Below are 21,420 nucleotides of genomic sequence, written 5' to 3'. Positions count from 1 at the left end.
ATTTAGAAGGTTAGCCCGCGTATGCCGCAACACCTGATACCAAGCAAGCTGTGTCTTGGTACCTGGCGCAACGTTAAAATTGCAGCCGCGTGAAATTAACTCTCCAAATGGTTGTGTTGAGGACAAGAAAATGGGTGGGGCGGAAACGGGTAATAGCTTTTGTGTTCTTCGTCCTTGGCTTTTGCGAAACTGCGCATTTTTATTATGAAATTTAATCAGGAGAACGATTAAGCTGGCACAGGTATCCTAGCGCGTTTCTTGGAGCTCAATATTTAGGATGCAATACTACAAAATATTTAGGCTTTATTTTGTTTCAGGTTTCCAAAACCACAATAAAGTGCAATGTTCTCTGAATGAAATTACTTCGTCAAATTCCTGTTATCACGCAGTAAATAACCATGGCCCAAAGCGGCCAAATTTTCATTCGAAGTGGTCGTAGATTCGTGCATATAGTAGCACGAAAATGACACACCGTACTAATGAATAAACAATGAACGATGTGCTTCGGCATCCCCTGCAAGCAATCCTACAACTGTATTTTGTACTGTACAATTGTACTCTGGCCGGTGCATGAGAATTCAACATGAATAACTCGTGCGTTATCTGGTGAATTCCGAAATTAATCAATAGACCTTATAAACATCAAGCACGATTATATCTTTTAAAATGCTAAGCTAGTTTGCATGAGTATTTTTTATAAGCATGAAAGCCACAGAAAAAAGAAAGTGGCAGATTCACCAGAAAGATGAAGCACTGATTGCGATGTGAAATTATCAGATAGCCATACGAAGTAAAAGTAGTATTTTTATCTGCAGCATAAATTGCTGTAAATATGTCCTATAGATAGAGATGACTACGCGAGGAACACAGGCGCCATGTTTTCTACTATTCTTGCCATATTTGTTTCATGCTTTATCCCATGTCACCAGATGCGAAAAAAAGAATCTTTCACACTAAGGCTCTACGAAGGCGTCGATGATGATGACAATATCAAAACAAATAAGCCGAATACTATATGATTTCTCTGTAAACAACCTTTGATATGCTGGCACGTGTGACGGAGGTACCGTTTAAGCTCGCTGAAACTGAATGGTGTGCCTATTTGAAACAAGCTCGGCAGACCTCAACTAGTGTCGGCATGTTCGGAATTGTAATTGTACCCGCATAGAGATAAGAATTTATATATACCTTTACGAAATTATGAAATCTGAAGGTGCAAATTTGAATCTCCTGCCGCAAGATAACCCCATTTAAAAAATCGGCGTCTTCTAGGGCTAACAAATGAGAAACCAGCGCCTCTTTTTACATTGGATTTCGCTGGGACCCACCGGAACACATTAGACTCACTGGGACCCACTAATATACTAGAGACATCGCTGGATTAGAGCTCGGTTACACTGCACATGTCGCTGATATTACTGCTATGACGCTAGACACGCTGTATCTAGCTGGAGTTCCTGGCTCGTATTGGAAACTGCACTGGTTGCTTTTGTGTGGCACAGGGTTCAGTACGCGAGGAGTATTGGGGGGGGGGGGGGGTATTGAATATCAAGTCCTTGATAGAATTTAATCGGCAGAGGCTTGGCTCCTGTCGGCAATAACGCTATATTTAGGGTCTCAAAATTATCTTTTCTGTCGTCCCTTGGAGCGAAGGGGCGTGAGCAACTCCTTTCATGCATGCATGCATTTTGGTAACTGAAGATCACTTTTGCTCCTCACATTTCCGTTTTGACTGTAAAGACAGTTACATCTTTCAAGAAAATGAAGTTAACGAAGATAGTGGCTTGTTTTTTAGTACTTTTGCGCAATCAATGGTGGCGAGTTATGAGTATTGTTGTGTAGTCGGCACGAAATAAACACGCCCAGTAGTCATTCTGATGTGTTCGAGCGTACCCCAGGAAACGTGTCACTGAATGAAATCATCCCAGGCATAAAAATGTTCAGCAAATCGTGCGTTTTGACTTTCCCTTGCGTACTAGAAAATAATAGATAAATCGTTCTGAACCACAAATAGAAACACTTCCCCATTTGCCAGGGGCCCACGCCGGGATCGTTGGCTTCCTGCCGAGTTCGGCTACATGCTATCTACCCGTCTAGGGTCATAAAGCAACATGTGTAACTAGGTCAAATACTTCTGAATTTTAGCTTTCACTTCAATGTTTTTTAACCAAACTATTTTTTTTTCGTGTCTACGGTGTCAGCACAAGAAGCGATGCGCGCCCATATGACTCGTTATAGACACGCTTATATGCGCCAACGCCGAATGCTGCCAGCAGCCCTGACTGACACTTCTTGTTGCATATCTTTACACTGCACAAGGAATGAAATGCGACATGGAGCGCTTAGTAGAACCCTACATGTGTACAAAGTACGTGACAAAACCATGACATGTCACTAGGAATTTGGTCACCAAAGGTGACGAGGACTCCGATGTAAAATTACCCTCCAGAATTACGTCCATGTGACACGAACTACAGCTGGTTGAAATGAAAGTATGCGCATTACTTAGCCCTAAATTAACGCGTCTCATTCCGTGAGCACTGTACACGTGTACTTGTGTGATAGCGTTGTCCTTTCTGTCACGCAGGCCATACCGCGGTCACATCATCCTCACCCACTATGTATATATTACCGATGGCCAGCAAGCTAAGTGGTGTTTTTCACCCTTCTATTCCTTGTCTGTGATTCTGCCACGTAGAGTTGCTGCCATGCAATAAAGCATGTCTCAAGTTCACTCTGCCTCTTCGTTCACAAAAACCCTAGAACAAGACACCGTCAGAAAATTTTCGCATTCGTCAGGTGCCCGCGCCAAGATCGTTTCCTTGCTACCGAGTCCAGCTACACGCTATCCGCCCGTCTGTGTTCAAGAATCAACATGGGTAACGAGGTCAAATAAATCTGAATTTCAGCTTTCGCTTCGGTGTCTTTTAACCAAACCATTGTTTCGTGTCTACGGTGTCAGTACAAGAAGGGATGCACGCCCCTGTGACCCGGTATACACATGCTTATATGTGCTGTCGCCGACAGCTGCCAGCCTCACTGAGGTCAAAGCGTCCTAGAGCCCTAGAGTGCACAGTGTCATAACATCAAATAAGGCGTATTCAAGTTGCCGAATAGTGTATTACGTGCATGTGTGTTTTTTTACGCAACAGGTATGTTGCTACATGTATACCAGATTGTTTATCTGAGTGGTTTGTATTTCCGTGGTTCTATAACGCACACAACTCTGCAGCAGTAGGCAAGAAGACTTCTTGTAGCAAGGAAGTGGTTCCTCTATATGCAACACACCCGTTAACTGATAGCTGACTAGGCTAAGTAATGGATTGTGAAGACTAGAACAATCTAGGTTGGCCCACAGGTAAAATCGGATCAGGTAAACTAGGTTACATAAACCCTCAAAGGTCCACACAATAATTTACAGTCTTCTCTTCTTACTAAGCTACGCCACTAAAGATGGAATGTCAGGGACATATCAACGAGGCTAAGGAAAACACAGTGGCAAGATATGCCAGAAAACTACACTGTGATATCTTATGTTTACAAGAAACAAGCATAAACTCTTTAGAGGAACTTAAGTGCCATGAACGGCAATTCAGGGCTAAAGGGTTTTTCTCAATTCCGACACACCACTCATGCGGTGCAGGTATCATACTACTAAACTGGTCACTCCTCAATGAAGGCACATTTAGCGTCAGCAAACAAGGACGGAAGGGAGACGACACCACAATGCGTTACCTTAAACAACTTGATTTTCAGGAAATGCACCTTTATGCCACTTTACACTAGATGCCACTTTAGCTTTGATCAAGAAGGCTGCATGGTAGTACTCGATTTCGAGTACCAAACGGAGAAATTCAAGCTCGTAAACATTTACGCACCAGCCAAAACCCCTGCAATGGCTAGCTTTTATGTACAGCTTAATCGCTTATTCTTAGAAAGGAAGTATGTTATCCTCACAGGAGTCTTTAACAGTGTTTTAAGTAACGTAACAGATAGAACAGGTCCATCTAAAAAAAAGGTAGACATATACATTTCTGAAGTTAAAAAAACTGATAGAACAGTTCAATTTAACGGACGCGTATGTGTTACGACACGGTCAAACATCCCAACACACATAGTGTCGTAATAATGTACAGGCTAGTTTGAATGGCACCTATGTATCCCCTTCTGTGAAATCTTTAGTCGTGGAGTGCAAGGCAGTGGAACTTCCTCCGTTTGCCCTAGATATCTCGGACGACAGAGCGGTGGCGCTGGTCTGCGAAATGAAAGATAGATTACTCTATTCCCACCTGTGGCGTCTGGATAAAGAGCTCTTGCATGACGAAAAGGCAATGGCTAGTCTGCGTAACAGCTTAGCAGCATTATTAAATGCAGGAAACTGGGATGAGCCTAAAAGATCTTTAGGGATATATGCATGCATGACGGGAACTTGCTAAAACACATGTACTCAGACCTAATCAGAGATACATTGCGTCGCATCCGAATAGTCCAGCGGGACCAACCATCTTCACTGCTAATGAAAACTTACCTGAACGATCTCAAGATGAGATTATCGCGGCTAAGGAACTTAACGTCTTCTGTCGCTTCATTCACAGCTAGACATCTGCCAAGCTCAATCCCGGAAGTTCTGAACTATATAAGTAGTCCAATGAATGAATGAAACCACGTTTATTCCACATTAAAATGCGCCGAAGACGCTGCGATGGAAAGAGGAGGAGTGTTATTGGAAAAGGGGAAGGGTAAGGCTGCCTCCGTTTTATTAATGAACGTTCTGGAGGCAGCTAAGTGGGGACCGCATGACGCTTGTGGTTGTCGCGGAGCCAATAGCCGACGGGTGGTGCTGCAGGGTCCTGAAGGAACAGCAGCAGGGCTCACCAGAGCTCGACGGCATGGTCCGGAGATGTGGTATCCGGGCAAGCCCAAGTCCGGAGAGGAGAAGGCAAGGGTCCCCGCTGTATGGTGGCCAGGGCACGAAACCTTGGTGGGATGTAGAAGGGGCACTCCCAACAAAGGTGGTTTAGATCAGCACGCCATATGCACATAGAACAGAACCAACTTACGGGTGGCGGTGGGCCACCCTTGTTGAAATGGTTCAACAAGTGAGGAGTAAGGAGGGTGCTTGTCTGGATTCTCCGAAGCAAGACTGACTCTCGCAGTGTGAACACCTTCGGTGGAAGTGACGGTATAGAGTGTGGATTGCCCACTGCTGCGAGGTAGGCGGCACGTCTTTGTTTGGTAGCATGCTTGTCTGTCATTGGGTCTGCTACCTCAGTTGTGGTAGCTAGGAGAGGATAAGGATTATCGGAGGCTCTGGCTAGCGCGGTAGAGAGATGAGCACGCGCCAGTCTATGAGCCTTCTCGTTTCCGGGGATACCGCAGTGCACAGGGACCCAGGTAATGGAAACATCGTGACCGCATTCGTGGAGCAGGCGTGCCTGGGGCCGGATCTTCTGCAGTACGGGATCTGTGTAAATAACATTAGCACATGCCCGATGGGCAGCCTGGGAATCTGTGTACACAGGATGGTGAACCGGGTCAGTTTGAGACGTAGTTGCGAGGGCCCACTCCAAATAATCTAGGATGGCCATTAGCTCAGCGCGGGTGCTGGACATTGCGTCTGCTGATATATGATGGCGGCGGTACTGATTTTCATTTGTCTGGTCGTACCACGCAGTCGCATAACAGGTGTTACTAACGTCGTCTGCAGGCAGGGCAGCGTCCCTGTATACGATGCGTTCAGACAAGGAGAGTGAACTCGTAGCCTTGGCATGCCTCTTGGCATATGCAAGGCGCCGCATTCGGTGAGTAGGGTCCATATTGAGAGGAAGTGGCGTGCCATCGGTGAGAGCCGTGATTTCCCACGGCGGCGTGTTGTTGGGCAAAATGGGCATTTTGTGGACGTCATACCCGAGGAGCATGAGTGTGTGTCGCCCGGCTTTTGTGGCGCGAAGTCTCGTCTCATGTGTATAGATGTGCATGTCTACGAGCTCGGACAGGTTGTTGAGTTCGCTACAACTTTTATGCGCTTCGAGGCTTGTGTACCTTGGGAGTCCAGTTACAATGCGTTTGGCTTCGTTAAGTAACTGGTCGAGCGCGTGCATCTGTGTGCGTTTGACTGGATGATACGGCAGCCCGTACGTGATACGGGAGGCAAGAAAAGCTTGAGCGAACTGGCGCATTTCACGTTCGTTTACTCCACGGGTGCGGGTAGAGATTCTGCGTAAAGCGTGCAGGACTTGTTTGCTGGTCTTCCTAATGCATTGGAACCAAGTGTTCGCTATGCAGTTCTCGTCTAGGCGCATACCGAGTATTCGGATAGTAGATTTCCGTGTGATGGGTTGGTCACTGATGTACAGTTTAGAAGACTGCTTTTCTTCCTGCTTTCCAAAGGTAGACCTGCCACCATGAATGACGACAAACTCTGTTTTGTCTAGGGCAGTGTGTAAACCCGTTTCCGTGGCATAGGTGTGAATAATGTCGAGAGCTCGTTGTAAGACATCCTCCTGTTCCCCGATGCACCCTTGATGCGTCCACACGGTGACGTCATCGGCGTACACCGCGTGTTTCAGGCCCGATACGTCGGCAAGGCCTTTAGATAGCTGGTGCATAGCTATATTAAACAGCGTCGGTGAAATAACTGAGCCCTGGGGGACGACGTGGTTGGTTCGTATGGCACTGGCGTCGTGACCAACTTCGACTTGGTAGCTTCGCTCTTCAAGGAAACCCGCTGTGAAGTTGCACATCTTCCCTCTGATGCCAAGGGCACGTGCTTTGATCATGACAGTGTTATGTGGGACGGAATGAAATGCCTTGCCTATATCCACTGCGACAATGGCTCGTGGGTCCACCGAATTAGAGTCGAGGACGTCCTGTTTTATGCGGGCTAGCAAATCCTGTGTTGACAGCCCATGGCGAAATCCATAGAGTGTAGGAGCCAAAAGGTCGTGATCTTCAAGGTACCACATCAAGCGTGTGTTGGCCATGCTCTCCATTACTTTACAGACACACGAGGTCAAAGAGATCGGACAGAGGTTGGATAAGGTATGTGATGGTTTACCAGGCTTCGGAATTGGCTTGACCACCGAAAACTTCCAAGTGGAGGGCAGTATACCGGTATCCCAGACTCGATTAAATTCTTCGAGAACAACGTGGTTGTGCTCAAGGGGCAAATTGTGTAGATGAGCCACGCCCACCTCATCGACCCCTGAAGCACTACGTACATTAGCAAGCTGCAAGGCGTGCTCCAGCTTGATCATGGTGAAGGGGCTGTTAAGTGGTTCATTATCTTCAGAATGTACACCCCTCTGGTATGTGGTGTCTGCGTGGCGAGACGTCTGCGGGAAAAACAGTTCAGCGGCCTGTTCCGCAAGTTCCTGAGCGCTGATGCCTTCGCGGAGGGCCACACGAGCCGCGCCGTTGTTGGTCTTGCGCTGGCCGAGAAGAGAGCGCAGGAATGCCCAAACCTTGGACGTATGAATCTGCCCATTGATGGATTCGCAAATTCCCATCCAGGGGTCTGACGCGAGCATAGTCGTATATTCTTCGATGAAACGCTGTATTTTGCGCAACCGTGCTTTTTGGTGAGCAGTGCGACCAGACCGCCTGTACTCAGCGAGTATCCGGTGCCTTCTATTTCATAAGGTGAGCAGATGTCTATCAGGCTCTGGGTGGTCAGAGGGAACCCGTAAGTGTTTGGTGGCTCTTCGCTTCACTACGCACAGCTGTGATACCAGATGGTCAATGTTCTTGGCTGGAGACTGCTGCTGCAGTAACTCGCGGTATTTGTCCCAGTGTGTTTTGTGGCTTAGGCCTGTAGTGGCGTGTGACTTCATCTTCGGATTGGCGTGGCCTGTGCGAAAGCGTATGAGGATTGGAAAGTGGTCCCTCCCCATGCAATCGTCCAGCACCTCCCATTGAAAAAGCTGCGGACGAGTACTCCAGGTAAGATCTGGTGATGTGTCTGCTTGGTGAACTGTCTGTCCCAGCCTCGTGTGTGCTTGAGGCATGTTGAGGAGTGTCAGCCCGTACTCTAAGGTATCTTGCATGATGCGCCTACCGCGAGGGCTGAATTTGTTGTATCAAAAAATATGAGCGACAAAAGCCGAGCTGAATTGCTAAACCTAGACAACGCGTCCTGGGAGAAGGGTTCGTTACCAAAAGACTCGAAAGAAGCGGAGGTGCATTTCATTCCAAAGCCGGGGAAACCACCCAATGTCGACAATCTGCGCCCCATCTCGCTCCCGTCATTTATGGGGAAAGTGGTCGAGCGTATGGCTTTCAAGAGACTACAGAGACATTTGAACGTCACTGATGAGATGCCACCGACAATGTACGAATTCCAGAGGCACCTGAGCAGGCAAGACGTCTTGGTGCAACTACATGAGCTGGTCATCAAGCAAGTGAAGACTCTTACGCCAAAAGCTACCCTGGCGTTCGATCTCAAGGGGCCTTTCATAGCGTCACTCACGAAAGTATTTTCCGTAACCTGCGCCAAACGGGGTGCGGAAAGCGAATATTCAAATCTGGGTAAGATTTCTTAAGTAGTAGAACGGCAACGATGAAAATTGGGGAGAAGTCGAAACCGAGAGCCCTGGGACACAGAGGCACCCCGCAAGGATCGGTTCTTTCACCTCTTCGCTTCAACTTGGCACTCCTCCCCTCTCCCACCTTTTTTTCAAGACATAGAGGGCATAAATCACGCTCTTTATGCAGACGATATCACTGTGTGGACGTCGAGGGCAGGGTCGGAGAGTTGGATGGAGGAGACCCTTCAGAGAGGGACAAAGACCGTGCAGGAGTTCGCTAAATCGTGTGGCCTCAGCTGCTGGCCACAGAAGTCAGAGTTACTCCTTATCAAGCCAAGAAGAAAGAAAGGAGACCAAGAGAACGTCCGCATCATAATCGACGGGACAACCACAATACCAGCCACTCGAGCACGCATCCTGGGTGTCATCTTCCAGAACAATGGCAAGGCGGGGGCGTCGATCAACTAAATCAAGGTTTCAATGGAACAAATTTCGACCATGATCAGCAGAGTCACAAAGAAACAAAGGCGATTGAAGGAGCAGGAATATTCGCTGATGCTTGTCAAGGCCTTCGTGACGTCGCGCATCTTTTACGTGGTGCCATACTGAAGTTACTCAAGAACAACAGGGACCAGTTAAACGTCATTATACGCAAGGCAACCAAGATGGCGCTGGGCATGCCGAAGAATTCTTCGACCGACAAGCTTCTCCGCATGGCCAAGCACAACGTCGTTGAAGAGTTAATAGAAGCTCATCTGTCTAATCAAACAGACTGAGTCAAACGTTGGCGGGACGTCGCGCTCTTGCCAAGTTGGCCTGGCAAGAGGCAGAGCGGAAGGAAACGGGGCCGTTACCCAGGTGGTACGCGCATAAAATCGACAGTAAGCCATTGCCTCGAAACATGAGATCGCGTCGTAACAATGGCTGCAGAGCGGCTAGTTTAATGGCCTAGACGGAGACTATAGGTTAAATAGTAGAAAAGGAAGAGGGGGTCACTCTCTTCACAGACGCTTCATTACCCAAGTTTTCATCGAAAGCCACGCTGCCAGTTAGGACGCGGGATGTGCTCATAACCTGTGGCTCCATCAAGACATCATTTCCGGAGGTGGCAGAAGAGGCCGCGATAGCGCTAGCACTCGCGCAGCCCAAGGTGGCAATAATTCTCACTGACTCACAAAATGCAGATAACAGTTACAGAAAGAGGGTGGGTGTCTCTTGCGGCACTCATGATCATTATCATGATCATCATCATCATCATCATCAACATCATTATCAGCCTGGTTACGCCTACTGCAGGGAAAGCCCTCTCCCATACTTCTCCAACAACGCCGGTCATGTACTAATTGTGGTCATGTCGTCCCTGCAAACTTCTTCATCTCATCCGCCCCCCTAACTTTCTGCCACCCCCTGCTACGCTTCCCTTCCCTTGGAATACAGTCCGTAACCCTTAATGACCATCGGTTATCTTCTCTCCTCATTACATGTCCTCCCCATGCCCATTTCTTTTTCTTGATTTCAACTAAGATGTTATTAACTCGCGCTTGTTCCCTCACCCAATCTGCTCTTTTCTAATCTCTTAACATTCAACCCATCATTCTTCTTTCCATAGCTCGTTGCGTCCTCCTCAATTTGAGTAGAACCCTTTTCGTAAGCCTCCAGGTTTCTGCCCCGTTGGTGAGTACTGGTAAGACACAGCTATTATACACTTTTCCCTTAGGGTATAATGGCAACCTGCTGTTCATGATCTTTGAATTCCTGCCAAACGCACCCCAGCCCATTCTTATTCTTCTGATTTTTTCCGTCTCATGTTCCGGATCCGCCGTCACTACCTGCCCTAAGCAGATGTATTCCCTTACCACTTCCAGTGCCTCGCTACCCATTGTAGATTGCTGTTCTCTTCGCGGACTGTTAAACATTGCCATAGTTTTCTGCAGATCAATTTTTAGACCCACTCTTCTGCTTTGCCTCTCCAGGTCAGTGAGCATGCATTGCAATTGCACCCCTGAGTTACTGAGCAAGGCAATATAATCAGCGAATCGCAAGTTACTAAGGTATTCTTCATTAACATTTATCCCCAATTCTTCCCAATCCAGGTCTCTGAATAGTGAATAGTTTGTAGGCAACTGAAAGTAAGCTAATCGGTCTATAATTTTTCATGTCTTTGGCGTCCCCTTTCTTATGGATTAGGATTATGTTAGCGTTCTTCCAAGATTCCAATAAGCTCCAGGTCATGAGGCATTGCGTATCAGGGCGGCCAATTTCTCTAGACCAGTCTGCCCACCATCCTTCAAGAAATCTGCTGTTACCTGATCCTCCCCAGCTGCCTTCCCCCTTTGCATATCTCCCAAGGCTTCCTTTGCTTCTTCCGGCGTTACCTGCGGGATTTCGAATTCCTTTACTCTATTTTCTCTTCCATTATCGTCGTGGGTGCCACTGGTACTGTATAAATCTCTATAGAACTCCTCCTGCGGCACTAGATATTCTCATGTGTAAACGCGACGTACCTGAAAGGAATGTTGAGTTCATATGGACACTGGTTCACTCTGGGCTGGAGGGCAACAAACTTGCCCATCAATTCGCCCGAGACATGGAACACCGGTTAGAGGAAGGTGAGCCACAGTCCATAATTAGTTATAGGGACATTACGAACCATTACAAAACGGAGAGGCGCCGTTACCCCGATCCTCACAAGTCGCTTAGCAGAGAACAGCAAGCGATTTACAGGCAGATACAGGCAGGATCCTACCCGCACCCTTATCTTCAAAACAATATGTATCTGGAAAGGCACGATAAAGAATATAATTTCTGCAAAACTCCGCTAGGCACGCTCCTACACGTCATTGGAGTATGCGATTTTATCAAGGTAATCGCCCCACTCTTTACCTGCCCCACTACCCTACCCCATCCCTCGTCCACCCTTACCGAGCGATGGAAGACCTTGCTAATAAACCCCGCCCTTGAAGACCAGCTAGACCTGATCTCCAGGGTCCAGGCGGCTCGGGAAGCATATGGGTCGCGTGAAGAGGGAACCACTTCCATCGATGGCGTCTAAGAAGATGTCGAACTCAGCTCAATAAAGTTGTTTCTCTCTCTCTCTCTCTCTCTCTCTCTCAGGTACCCGCGCCGAGACCGTTTGCTTCCTACGGAGTCCGGGTACATGCTATTTCTCCGTCTGGGGTCAAAAATCAACATGTGTACCAAGGTCAAATACTTCTGAATTTTAGCTTTCACGTCGGTGTCTTATAACCAAACCATTTTTTTCGTGTCTACGGTGTCAGCCCAAGAAGTGATGCGCGGTCATGTAACTCGCTATATACATGATTAAACGTGCTGTCGGAGAAAGCTGCCAGCCGGACTGACTGACGTTTGCCTGATGGAGATATGCGACTACCCAGACCTGTGGATCGAAACGAATTTTCGAACTAATATCGTGGTGCACTTTCCTCGCGCATTTTTCTGTTGTTTAAACTTCTATCTTCAAAGATATTCCTATCCATTTACTCATACCCCAAATGAGTGATATTTTGATTGGCTGTAGTGCGGCCACGTGTGCCGGCGTATGATTATTTAAAAGAAAACGAACACAACTGCAAAATAAGAACTATATGGTCAACTCCCTTCGACGCTTAAGCGTTTGGTTATAATGCCATTTCGCAAAAGTAGTCTTACAGAACCTACACTATGGTGGGGAAAATTAAAAACAGAGTTTTCGTTTATTTTTCACACGATACCGCACTGAGGTATATCCTCATTCAGGAACGATGTTTTGCGAAGGACCTGTTGAAAATGCAGTGCTCATTAACATACCTATGAATTTTGCGAGAACCCTCCACTGTGTAAACTGTGATGGGGAGCACGCCGCCTACTCACGGTCGTGCCCATCCTGGAAAAAGAGAAAGAAATTGTCGCAATCAAAGTCAAACAAAATATATCTTTCAAGGAGGCACGTAAACGGGTGCCCTACCTGCCTAAGAGCAGCTTTGCTGATGTGGCGCGTCAGGGGGCAGCACCACAACGGCCTCCGGCGGCTGTCCTACCCACACACAGCGAGCCCGCAGTGACGCCATCCGCCCCCCCGGTGGCTACAGCTCGTGCTGTTCCGCCACCCAGGAACAAGGGAGCATCAAGCTCCGGGAAGCTCGTCTCAAAGGCCTCGTCCAACATACCCATGCCTTCTGGTCAAACACAGCGCTCGGAAGGGGCGATGGACAAAAGAACCAGCCAGATGGCGCCACCAGCGCGTCAGAAGCGGCGAGCCTCTCTCGAGCGCTCCAAAAAACACCAGACTCACGTCACGGTGCCTCCACAGGGCCCATGAGCTTATCATTGTCTCCTAAACACAGAACAAATGAAACATCTTCTATAATAGGGACACAGATACTGCAATGGAATGTTAGAGGTCTCATTCATATCCTAGATGACATTAGAGAATTTCTACACAAGCATAATCGAAAGTTGCGGGGTGTTCAAGAGACACATTTGAAACCATTTACACAAACTTTCTTCGTCAACACACCATCTATCGTAAAGACCGTAAGGAGGCTGATGCCTCCGGTGGTGTTGCAATAGTTGCGGACATGTCTGTACCTTGTCATCAGGTGGCCCTTCAGACGCTCTTGATGCAGTGTCAGTTCGGGCAATCCTTTGGCGATACCTCTTTGGCTCTTTGGCGATACGTGGTGCTTGCATCACTAAACAGCAAATATTCAACCATATAGATGTTCTATTATGTTTATAGGCATATAAGAAGGTATATATGCTACCAAAACAGATTTAATCACATGCCAAGCCAAATCACAAAAATATTTCCTTTTTCACACTTTTTGCCTACGCTTAGAAGAATCAATGACATATATTTCATACGAAGCCTTGTTGAGGAATAATCACGTCATCATCCCACGTAGTTATTCGTGGTATGCTGAGGCGCAGAAGAGCTCTCGCTTGATAGATTGCCTTGAAAATATTTCAAAGCAAATTCAGTGGCTTATGTCCGTGAAGACTGCAATGATCCTAATCCTGCATTTCTTCCTAATTTTGTTCAGAAAACAATAAATGTAGGTGTCACGCCAACACTCGTTAATTTTGTTTATCTCATAGGAAAAAAACTATTTTTCGCCGCAGTACAGGGGAGCTCTCGAGATCTGAAATGAAGAAAAACTAAGCAGGTCCAGAGAATCCTGGGAGCACAATGAATATTTATCAAAAAAAATATTTTTAAATTTACACGCTTTGTTCAAAAATGAGAGCTAGCAAAACTTGTGGCATGATTTCACTTACTGTGCTTTAATGCACATCCAAGAACGGGAAAAATATATGCGTAAAATTTCACTAAAGCATTTTGTTTGGCAAAAAAGGCACTCTTATTTGTGCATGGATGTGCACAAATATAGGTTTAGAGAAACTCAAACAAACCAATGTTAGGCGAATGCATCGAACATGAAAGACATTCAGGAGAGCCTAAATCGACGAAATGTGTGGCTTCTCCCACAGGTGCGTCTGCGTGAGCACGCCTGTGGGGTGTTGCGACACCACGTACCCGACCACATGAGGGTCAGAACCTCCCGCGTGTTGCCGTGCACGGCTTAGCCATGTCTGAGGAAAGGGGAATCCTGGGGGTTGAGCCGATATCGGATGTTATGACCTTTAAGGCACCCCAGCGGAGGCAACACATCTCTTTGGCCTCTGCTTGACATAGACGGCACCTCCACACTGACCCACCTGGTAGAAATCAGCAGTCGCCTTTTCCTCCCCTCCTCTCCGATGTTCATCTTTCTCTCCCGTCTATCTCACCTTTCCTGTCTTGTCTTCACTTCTCACTTACAAAATTTTCGGTGGCAAGTGTTAACCTAGTGTGGCTAGCAAGCCTTGGTTCGCTGTATTTGTTTCTAGCAGTGATGTACCACTGGCATTGGTAGGGCTTTCCTTGCAGGAACTTCTGTCACGTCTGCCTGTTGGGCTCCATGGTGGGCGGCCGGCATCGCGGCCGAAAACCAATATTTGTGGAAAACGCTTTTCTTAATCTCTCTGATCGCCCACAGAAACAAGAACGCACAGAAGATGTATCTCAGTTTTTCAGACTCGAAGTCCACAACTTACCTCGTTTCCATGTAATTCACTCAGAAAAACCAGACAAATGAGTGCGAACCATCTCGCCACTCCTTGTTTCAAAGACGTTGATGTTTTTTGATGCAGGATACAAGGCTTCGAGGATGACAAGCGGCAATCTCTTCTAGGAGCTGCGCGATCAGAAGCAATATGAGAAACTACCGACCCTAGTATCATTTGGGGAGACTCAAGTAATCGTAATCCCGCATCACACGATGAACACAACCCGCAGTGTTGTTTCGGACGATGACTTGTTGGAGCTCACTGAAGCTGAACTCTTGGAGGGCTTCAATGAACAGAATGTTATCAATGTCAAAATAATTAGGATGAGGCGGGAATGCAAAGAAATTCATACCAAGGACCTAATAATCACCTTTGGTTGAACTATCTTGCCGGAGTCAATCGAGGCCGGGTACATCAAGCTCCGTGTTAGGCCATACATGCCAAATCCCCTGCGATGTTTCAAATGCCAGCGTTTCGGCCACAGTTCGCACAGTTGCTGAGGCCGCTAAATATGTGCGAAATGCAGTGCCCATGAACACACCGCTGAAGGTTGCGGGAACTCTCTCCGTTGTGTAAACGGTGAAGGGGAGCACGCCGCACACTCGCGGTCGTGCCCATGCTAGAAAAAGTGGAAGAAAATTGCAACAATGAAAGTAGCGGAAAACAGAAGTTTCAAGGAGGCACGCAGGTGGGTATCCTACCTGCCCAAGAACACATTTGCCGATGTGACGCGTCAGGGGGTGGCGGCACAACGGCTTCCGCCGGATGTCCGATCCGCACTCTGTGAGCCGATGGTGACGCCCTTCGGCCCCCCGGCGGCTACAGCTTGTGCTGTTCCGCCATCGCAGAAGAAGGGACCGTTGACCTCCGGGCAGGTGGCCTCAAAGGTCTCGCGCAACGTGCCCAGGGCTTAACGTCAACCACAGCGCTCTTACGAGCGCGTGGCCAGGGCCTCGCAAGAGACGATGGACACAACAACCAGCGCGAGCTTCTCTCGACCGCTCCAAAAAAGAGAAAACTCACGTCACGGCACCTGGAAAGGGGCCGCCAGCTAATCCTCGTTTCATAAACACACAGCACACAACATATTTACAATAATAGAGACACAAATACTACAACGGAATGTAACAGAACTCATTCACAACCTGGACGACAATTAACAACTGCTACACAAGCATCACCCAAAGTTGCTCTGGGATCAAGAGACAAATCTGAAACCCGCAAAGACAAACTTTTTTTAGTCAGCACAGAATCTACTGTAAAGAGCGCAACGAGGCAAAAAGGGAATCAACCTGGTGATTTGTCCCATGCATCGCGTTTTGCAAGAGTACACCAAGATCTGGGTAGCTGAATAAGCAATAGACTTTTGCGTTGATGATAAGTAACCGAATGGGGGATAAACGTGTGACGGCATTTGTTTTCTTTGTCTTTTCCTTTCTGAAACTGAAGTAGCATTTTTATAATTATATTTTATCAGGGGAATGTATAACCTGACTCGGGTATCCCCGTGCGCTTCTTCAAGCGTAATATTCATTATGCAGTAATACTAAATATTAGGTTCTTTTTTCATCAGGGTTATGAAACCACAGTGGACTGAAATTTTCTGTGAATAAAATTAGTTCGACATATTTCTATTTTGGAGTGGTGAAGAACCATGGCCCAACCCAGGCAAATTCTCATTTCAATTAGTTGTAGATCCTATGGGTATTGTAGCAGGAGAATTACATACCATACTAATGAATTAATAATAAACGACGCACTCTGGGTTCACCTTGAAACACTCCTACAAGCCTTCTTTAATTGTGACTTGTCTGGTACGTGAAAATTCAGCATGCATAACTCGTCTTAAGTCAGGTGAATTCCGGCTGTAAACAAAAACCTTATTAACATAAGGCATGCTTATAACTTTAATACGCTAAGCTAGTTTAGATTAATATTTTGTCCCTAAGCATATAATCCGCCGAAAAGGAAAGTGTCCATTTCACCCGAAAGATTGCGATAAAAAATAATCAGACCTCTTTTCAAATCTAACGTAGTATTTTAATACGCTGACTAAACTGCTGGAAATATTCCCGACAGACAGAGAAGACCACGTGAAGAACACAAGTGCCATGTTTTCAGTTGCATCTCTCTGCTCTCTGTGGCCTTTTCAGGCTTTATCCCACGTCACCAAATACTAAAAAAGAATATTTCACTCCAAGGCTCTACGAAGGCATCGATGATGACGCCATTTTCAAAACAAATAAACTGGATGCTCTGTGACTCATCACTAAACCACATTTGACATGCTGGCAGATATGACGGAGGTACACTTGCACCTGACTGAAATAAATGGTGTGCATATTTGAAAGAAAGCTCTACGTACCTCAACTCATTTGGGCACATTCGAACTCGTTATTTCAACTACATAAATAAAATAATATATACGTACTTTGAGCTTATTAGGAAATCTGAAGATGCAAATTTGAATCTTGCGCGGCCCTTTTTAAAAAATCGGAGTCACCAATCAGAAACCAGCGCGTTTTTATTTCTTCAGATTAGATTGCTCTGGACATGCTGGCGCTCAATGGGACCCACTGGTACACATGAGAGATCGCTAATTAAGAGCTCGGTTATACTGCACGAGCCACTCGTTTTACTGCTACGACGTTGGACGCGCCTTATCTTGCTAGAGTTCCTGACTGGTATTGGAAACTGCGCTGGTTGCGTTTCGGTGGCACTTGTTGAGGAGTATTGGGGCTATTGAACATTAAATGCTTGATAGGATTTTATCGGCAGATACTTTGTTCCTGTCAATAACGTTATTCTTTGGGGTCATAAAGGTATCTTTCGTGTCGCCCTTTGAAATAAAGGTGGGTGGTCTACTTCGTTTATGCATGCATTTGTGGCACTGAAGATCACTTTCGCTCTTCACACTTCTCTTTTGATTGTGCTCATAGCTGCGTTCTTCAACACAATGATGTCAACGAACATAGCGCCTTGTTTTGTAGTACTTCTGTGGAAACTTTGACTGGCCAGTTATCAGTATCAGCCGACACGAAATAAACAAGCCCAGTATTATTTCTGATTTGTTAAAGCGGACCCCAGAAAACTAGTCGCTAACTGATATTTTCCCAGGTATAAAATACTTCAGCAAATCGTGCGTTTTGAATATCTCTTGTGTACTGAAAAATAGTAGATAAATTTGCTCAGGCTCAAACAGAAACGTTTTCGCATGTGCCATATGCCCCTGCCTAGATCGTTTGCTTCCTACCGAGTTGGGTTGCTTGCTATCCGCCCGTCTGGGGTCAGGAATCAATATTTGTAATGTGTAATGAGGTCGCATTATCTTGCATTTCAGCTTTCCCGTCGGTGTCTTTTAACCAAACCATTTCTTATGTCGGCAGTGTCAGCGCAAGAAGCGATGAACGTCCATGTGTGACCTTATTCATGTGCTTTTATGTGCTGTCGACGAAAGCTGCAATTGCGCACTGACTCACCCTTCTCTGGCGGAGATTTGCAACTAAAGAACCTGTGGATTGAAACTAATTTTTCAGTTAAGAAATCTTGCAATAACCTGGCCAAGAAAGAAATAGTGCCTCTAAAATCGGCAGTAGCGACGTTTCGAGCGTCGTGGATCTACTGTTTATATTATATATGTTTAGAAGTTGAAAGGTCACAATACCAATGTTTAAAACGAAACAGTGTTGTGGCACTTTGAGGCAAGCTATTCAATACGGACAATCTTTTGCATTCTGAAGGAGGCGTAAGATTTCTTTGTCGTGCAATACCGCGTCTGCCATGTCTTAAGAAGCATACGGTGTGAAGCTGAAACTGAGCTGGGACATTGACCTGTCTATTTATTTGAATCCCGCCACGTAGCAACGTGGCGGAGCTGTAAATTACTGGCCTTTGGCGTCTATAGGCCAGACCACGGTCAGACCAGTGTGACCAGAGATCTTTTCTAGGAGCCAACGATGTGAAGGCAATTAAAGTCATTTGCACAGGTTGAAAATTGTAAACTTGTGCTGTCGTCTGAAAGAGTGCTACGCAGAGTATGAACTAGTCCGAATTTTTAGAGGTGTAGAGAGCGTCTCTAGTGTGCGTATAATTTTATTAGAAAGAACCTGAGGCATAATGCTGCATATGAAACTAACGTCAATAATTCATTTCATTTCATTTATTATACCCTCAAGACCACAAGGTATTACAGAGGGGAGTGGGGTAAAAAAAAGGTTACATAACAAAGAAAGCAAAGAAGAGAGCAAGTGATGTAGTCATAGACACGTGAAGCCCGAAGCGATGGTGTTGATTATGGCCGTACGAAATTGTGCCTGGTCTTCAATTGCAATCAACGCGGCGGGAAGGTGGTTCCATTCTTGACAAGTCCTAGGAAGAAAAGACTCATGACAAGCTCTAGTGCGACACTGCAAAACTCCAACTTTGTGATGATGATCAATGCGAGGAGAAAGGTAGGTTGGGGACGAAATAAGATTATTGCGCAGATATGAATTATGGAAGTATATTTTATGAAACAAAGCCAGGCGAGAGCATATGCGACGAGCAGAAAGTGGTGAAAGTTGGAGGACGTTTTTCATAGAAGTTACGCTAGCCGTGTGGTTATAATTGATTAGGATGAAGGATGAAGCGCGAGGCATTATTTTGAACACACGAAATCGGCTTATACCAATTGTGGTATAAGCCGATTTTTGCTTAATATATCTGACGATTTCTCTATTTAGAAAGTACGAGATTTTGATAAGTGTAGCTGGTGTCAGATGATTCTTTTTAGGCATGTATCCTAGTGCATATGCTGTTTGCTCTAAATAATATAAAATCTGGGGTCTTACCAGCCAAAACCGTGAAATGATTATGAGATATGCTGTAGCGGGGGACTCGGCATTTATTTTCGAAACGTGCGGGTATTTAACGCGCGCCCAATGCATCTTATTTTTAATTTCGCCACCATCCAAATGCGGGCGCTGTGGGTGGCCTTTTATCTCGCGACGCTCGGTTTAGTAGTGCTATACGGAAGGCCACTACGCGACCATGGTTTTTAATTTGCTGGCGGAAGCATAGTTTTCAAGCAATTTAGTTAGCTCGGACTTTTCGTGCTGCTATTAAAAGTACATTTTAGGCATGTTGCTTCTGTTCCCTCGATACGAGTATTAAGTGTTATTCAAACAGTGTGTGCAGCTTTCTTTTTTACTGTGATAAACCCTGCTTCAGTGGGCTCCTAATTTGGCAGGTTAATCTACCACAGTAATGCATCTTTCTTTAGGTGTCATAGGCATTGCATGAAAGGGCTTAATTCTGAAAAAAAATTATTTATTATGTTATATGTTCTCAATGCCGAACGATTCTTACCTGTATTATTGTAGGTGAAGCTGCTTTGGTCTACGTGTTATCCTATTGCATGAGTGATAAGAAAGCGGTGGCCTTTATTTACTTTTTGTGGTGCCCTGCAAGCTGTCGCTGAAGCAACACATTCCAGTGGGCTTCTGTGAGGAGACTGGGTGTCATGAGAAGCAACATGAGAAGCTTCAGTAAACACACATTGTGGCATGTATGGTTGGCTTTTGCTGAATATCGGATGACTTGACTACAAATGAAAGCTTGAACGGAGATGGATAAAAAGTTGCCAAACGTATACTCTTTTCAGTAGAGTAGTTTGCTGGGCCAGTTGGTGCATGGCGAACAGATAATGGTTTGCAGCAAGTACGGACATCTGCTTACTTGTGCTCGCGTCCGTACTGGCTGGAAACTGTTACATGTATACTCTTTTATATACAAGTCATTTTCCCCTCAAAAATAATATTTACTGCATAATTGTGATCAAACAATTACAGTCACACAGCACTTCAGTAATGTCAGCACAAGTTATCCTGCATCTAGTGCACTTACAAGAATTGTGCTTGCATTGTTATAGCAAATATAAAAAGGATGTGCCAATTTTTGTTCAGGTTGCATACTCTCGCAGGTCCTACAAGTTCTTTCACCTAGTATGAGCTACATTGCGCTCATAATGTTCGAGAGTCTAGTGGAGTCACAATAACACAATATCCGACACACGTGTAGGACGGGAACTCGTTCAGTCTACGAGAGTTCCTACAGTCTAAGAAGCAATCACTGCGTGCAACATTTCAACAGTTTTGTTGGCATATTTATTGAAAATTTCCACATAAAAAGAATATCTACTAAATGCCGGAACCAAGATCTCATTTTCCTTACTTTTAGTTTTGCACGGATAATCAAAATTGACGTTAGAGCATACAAAACTCTGTGAGATGTCACATATTTCCATCGTTCCAAAATATTCCTCCGCTATAATTCCTATCACAATGAATTCACGGTTACGGCTATCAAAATGATGGGTAGTGGCTCGCTCATTCCTAGGGCTTCCACTTGAAAGCGAGATATTGTAGTAGAATATATACATCTCTTTAGTTTGCTGCGCAGATGCACCCAGCTACTATTTAAAGCAAGAATGGACCGGCTACTATATTAACGCGAAAAGTTTAGGGCCACCAGTATCTTCTCCCGAGCACGTATCTTCCTACGCATGCAGAATAAAGAATACGTACATTTCTCAAATGACATCGACCCGATTCCTTATGACGCTTGTTTCTCCGCATTAAATCTCTGATCTAGAAAGAAGTGCCGTCATGATTCTCCCATGAGAAAGATTTCGCAATGCGTGCGGAATTTCTTCGTGGCGTTTCAGGTTGGTACATTCTATTTCTACTTTTACGTTAGCCTTTTATGGAGTTTTCTTGCTTTTGGTGGGGAGGTTTACAAGCGAACACGC

The 21,420-nt window shown here is 45.8% G+C and overlaps 1 protein-coding gene across 1 annotated transcript; it reads right to left on the bottom strand.

The window, feature by feature from the left end:
• Positions 1-4,871: 4,871 nt before the first annotated feature.
• Positions 4,872-6,779, bottom strand: LOC126535375 (uncharacterized). The gene has a single exon (XM_050182260.1). It carries the CDS (start codon positions 6,777-6,779, stop codon positions 4,872-4,874), a length of 1,908 nt encoding a protein of 635 aa, XP_050038217.1.
• Positions 6,780-21,420: the final 14,641 nt, after the last annotated feature.

This window comes from Dermacentor andersoni, chromosome 7, assembly GCF_023375885.2.
Source record: "Dermacentor andersoni chromosome 7, qqDerAnde1_hic_scaffold, whole genome shotgun sequence".
In the NCBI taxonomy this organism is placed as follows: Eukaryota; Metazoa; Arthropoda; class Arachnida; order Ixodida; family Ixodidae; genus Dermacentor; species Dermacentor andersoni.
This window is presented reverse-complemented; position numbering and strand designations above follow the sequence as displayed.

Bases quoted from the DNA above. Each gene is read 5' to 3' on its own strand.
- LOC126535375 (XM_050182260.1), bottom strand. From the start codon at position 6,779: ATGATCAAAGCACGTGCCCTTGGCATCAGAGGGAAGATGTGCAACTTC.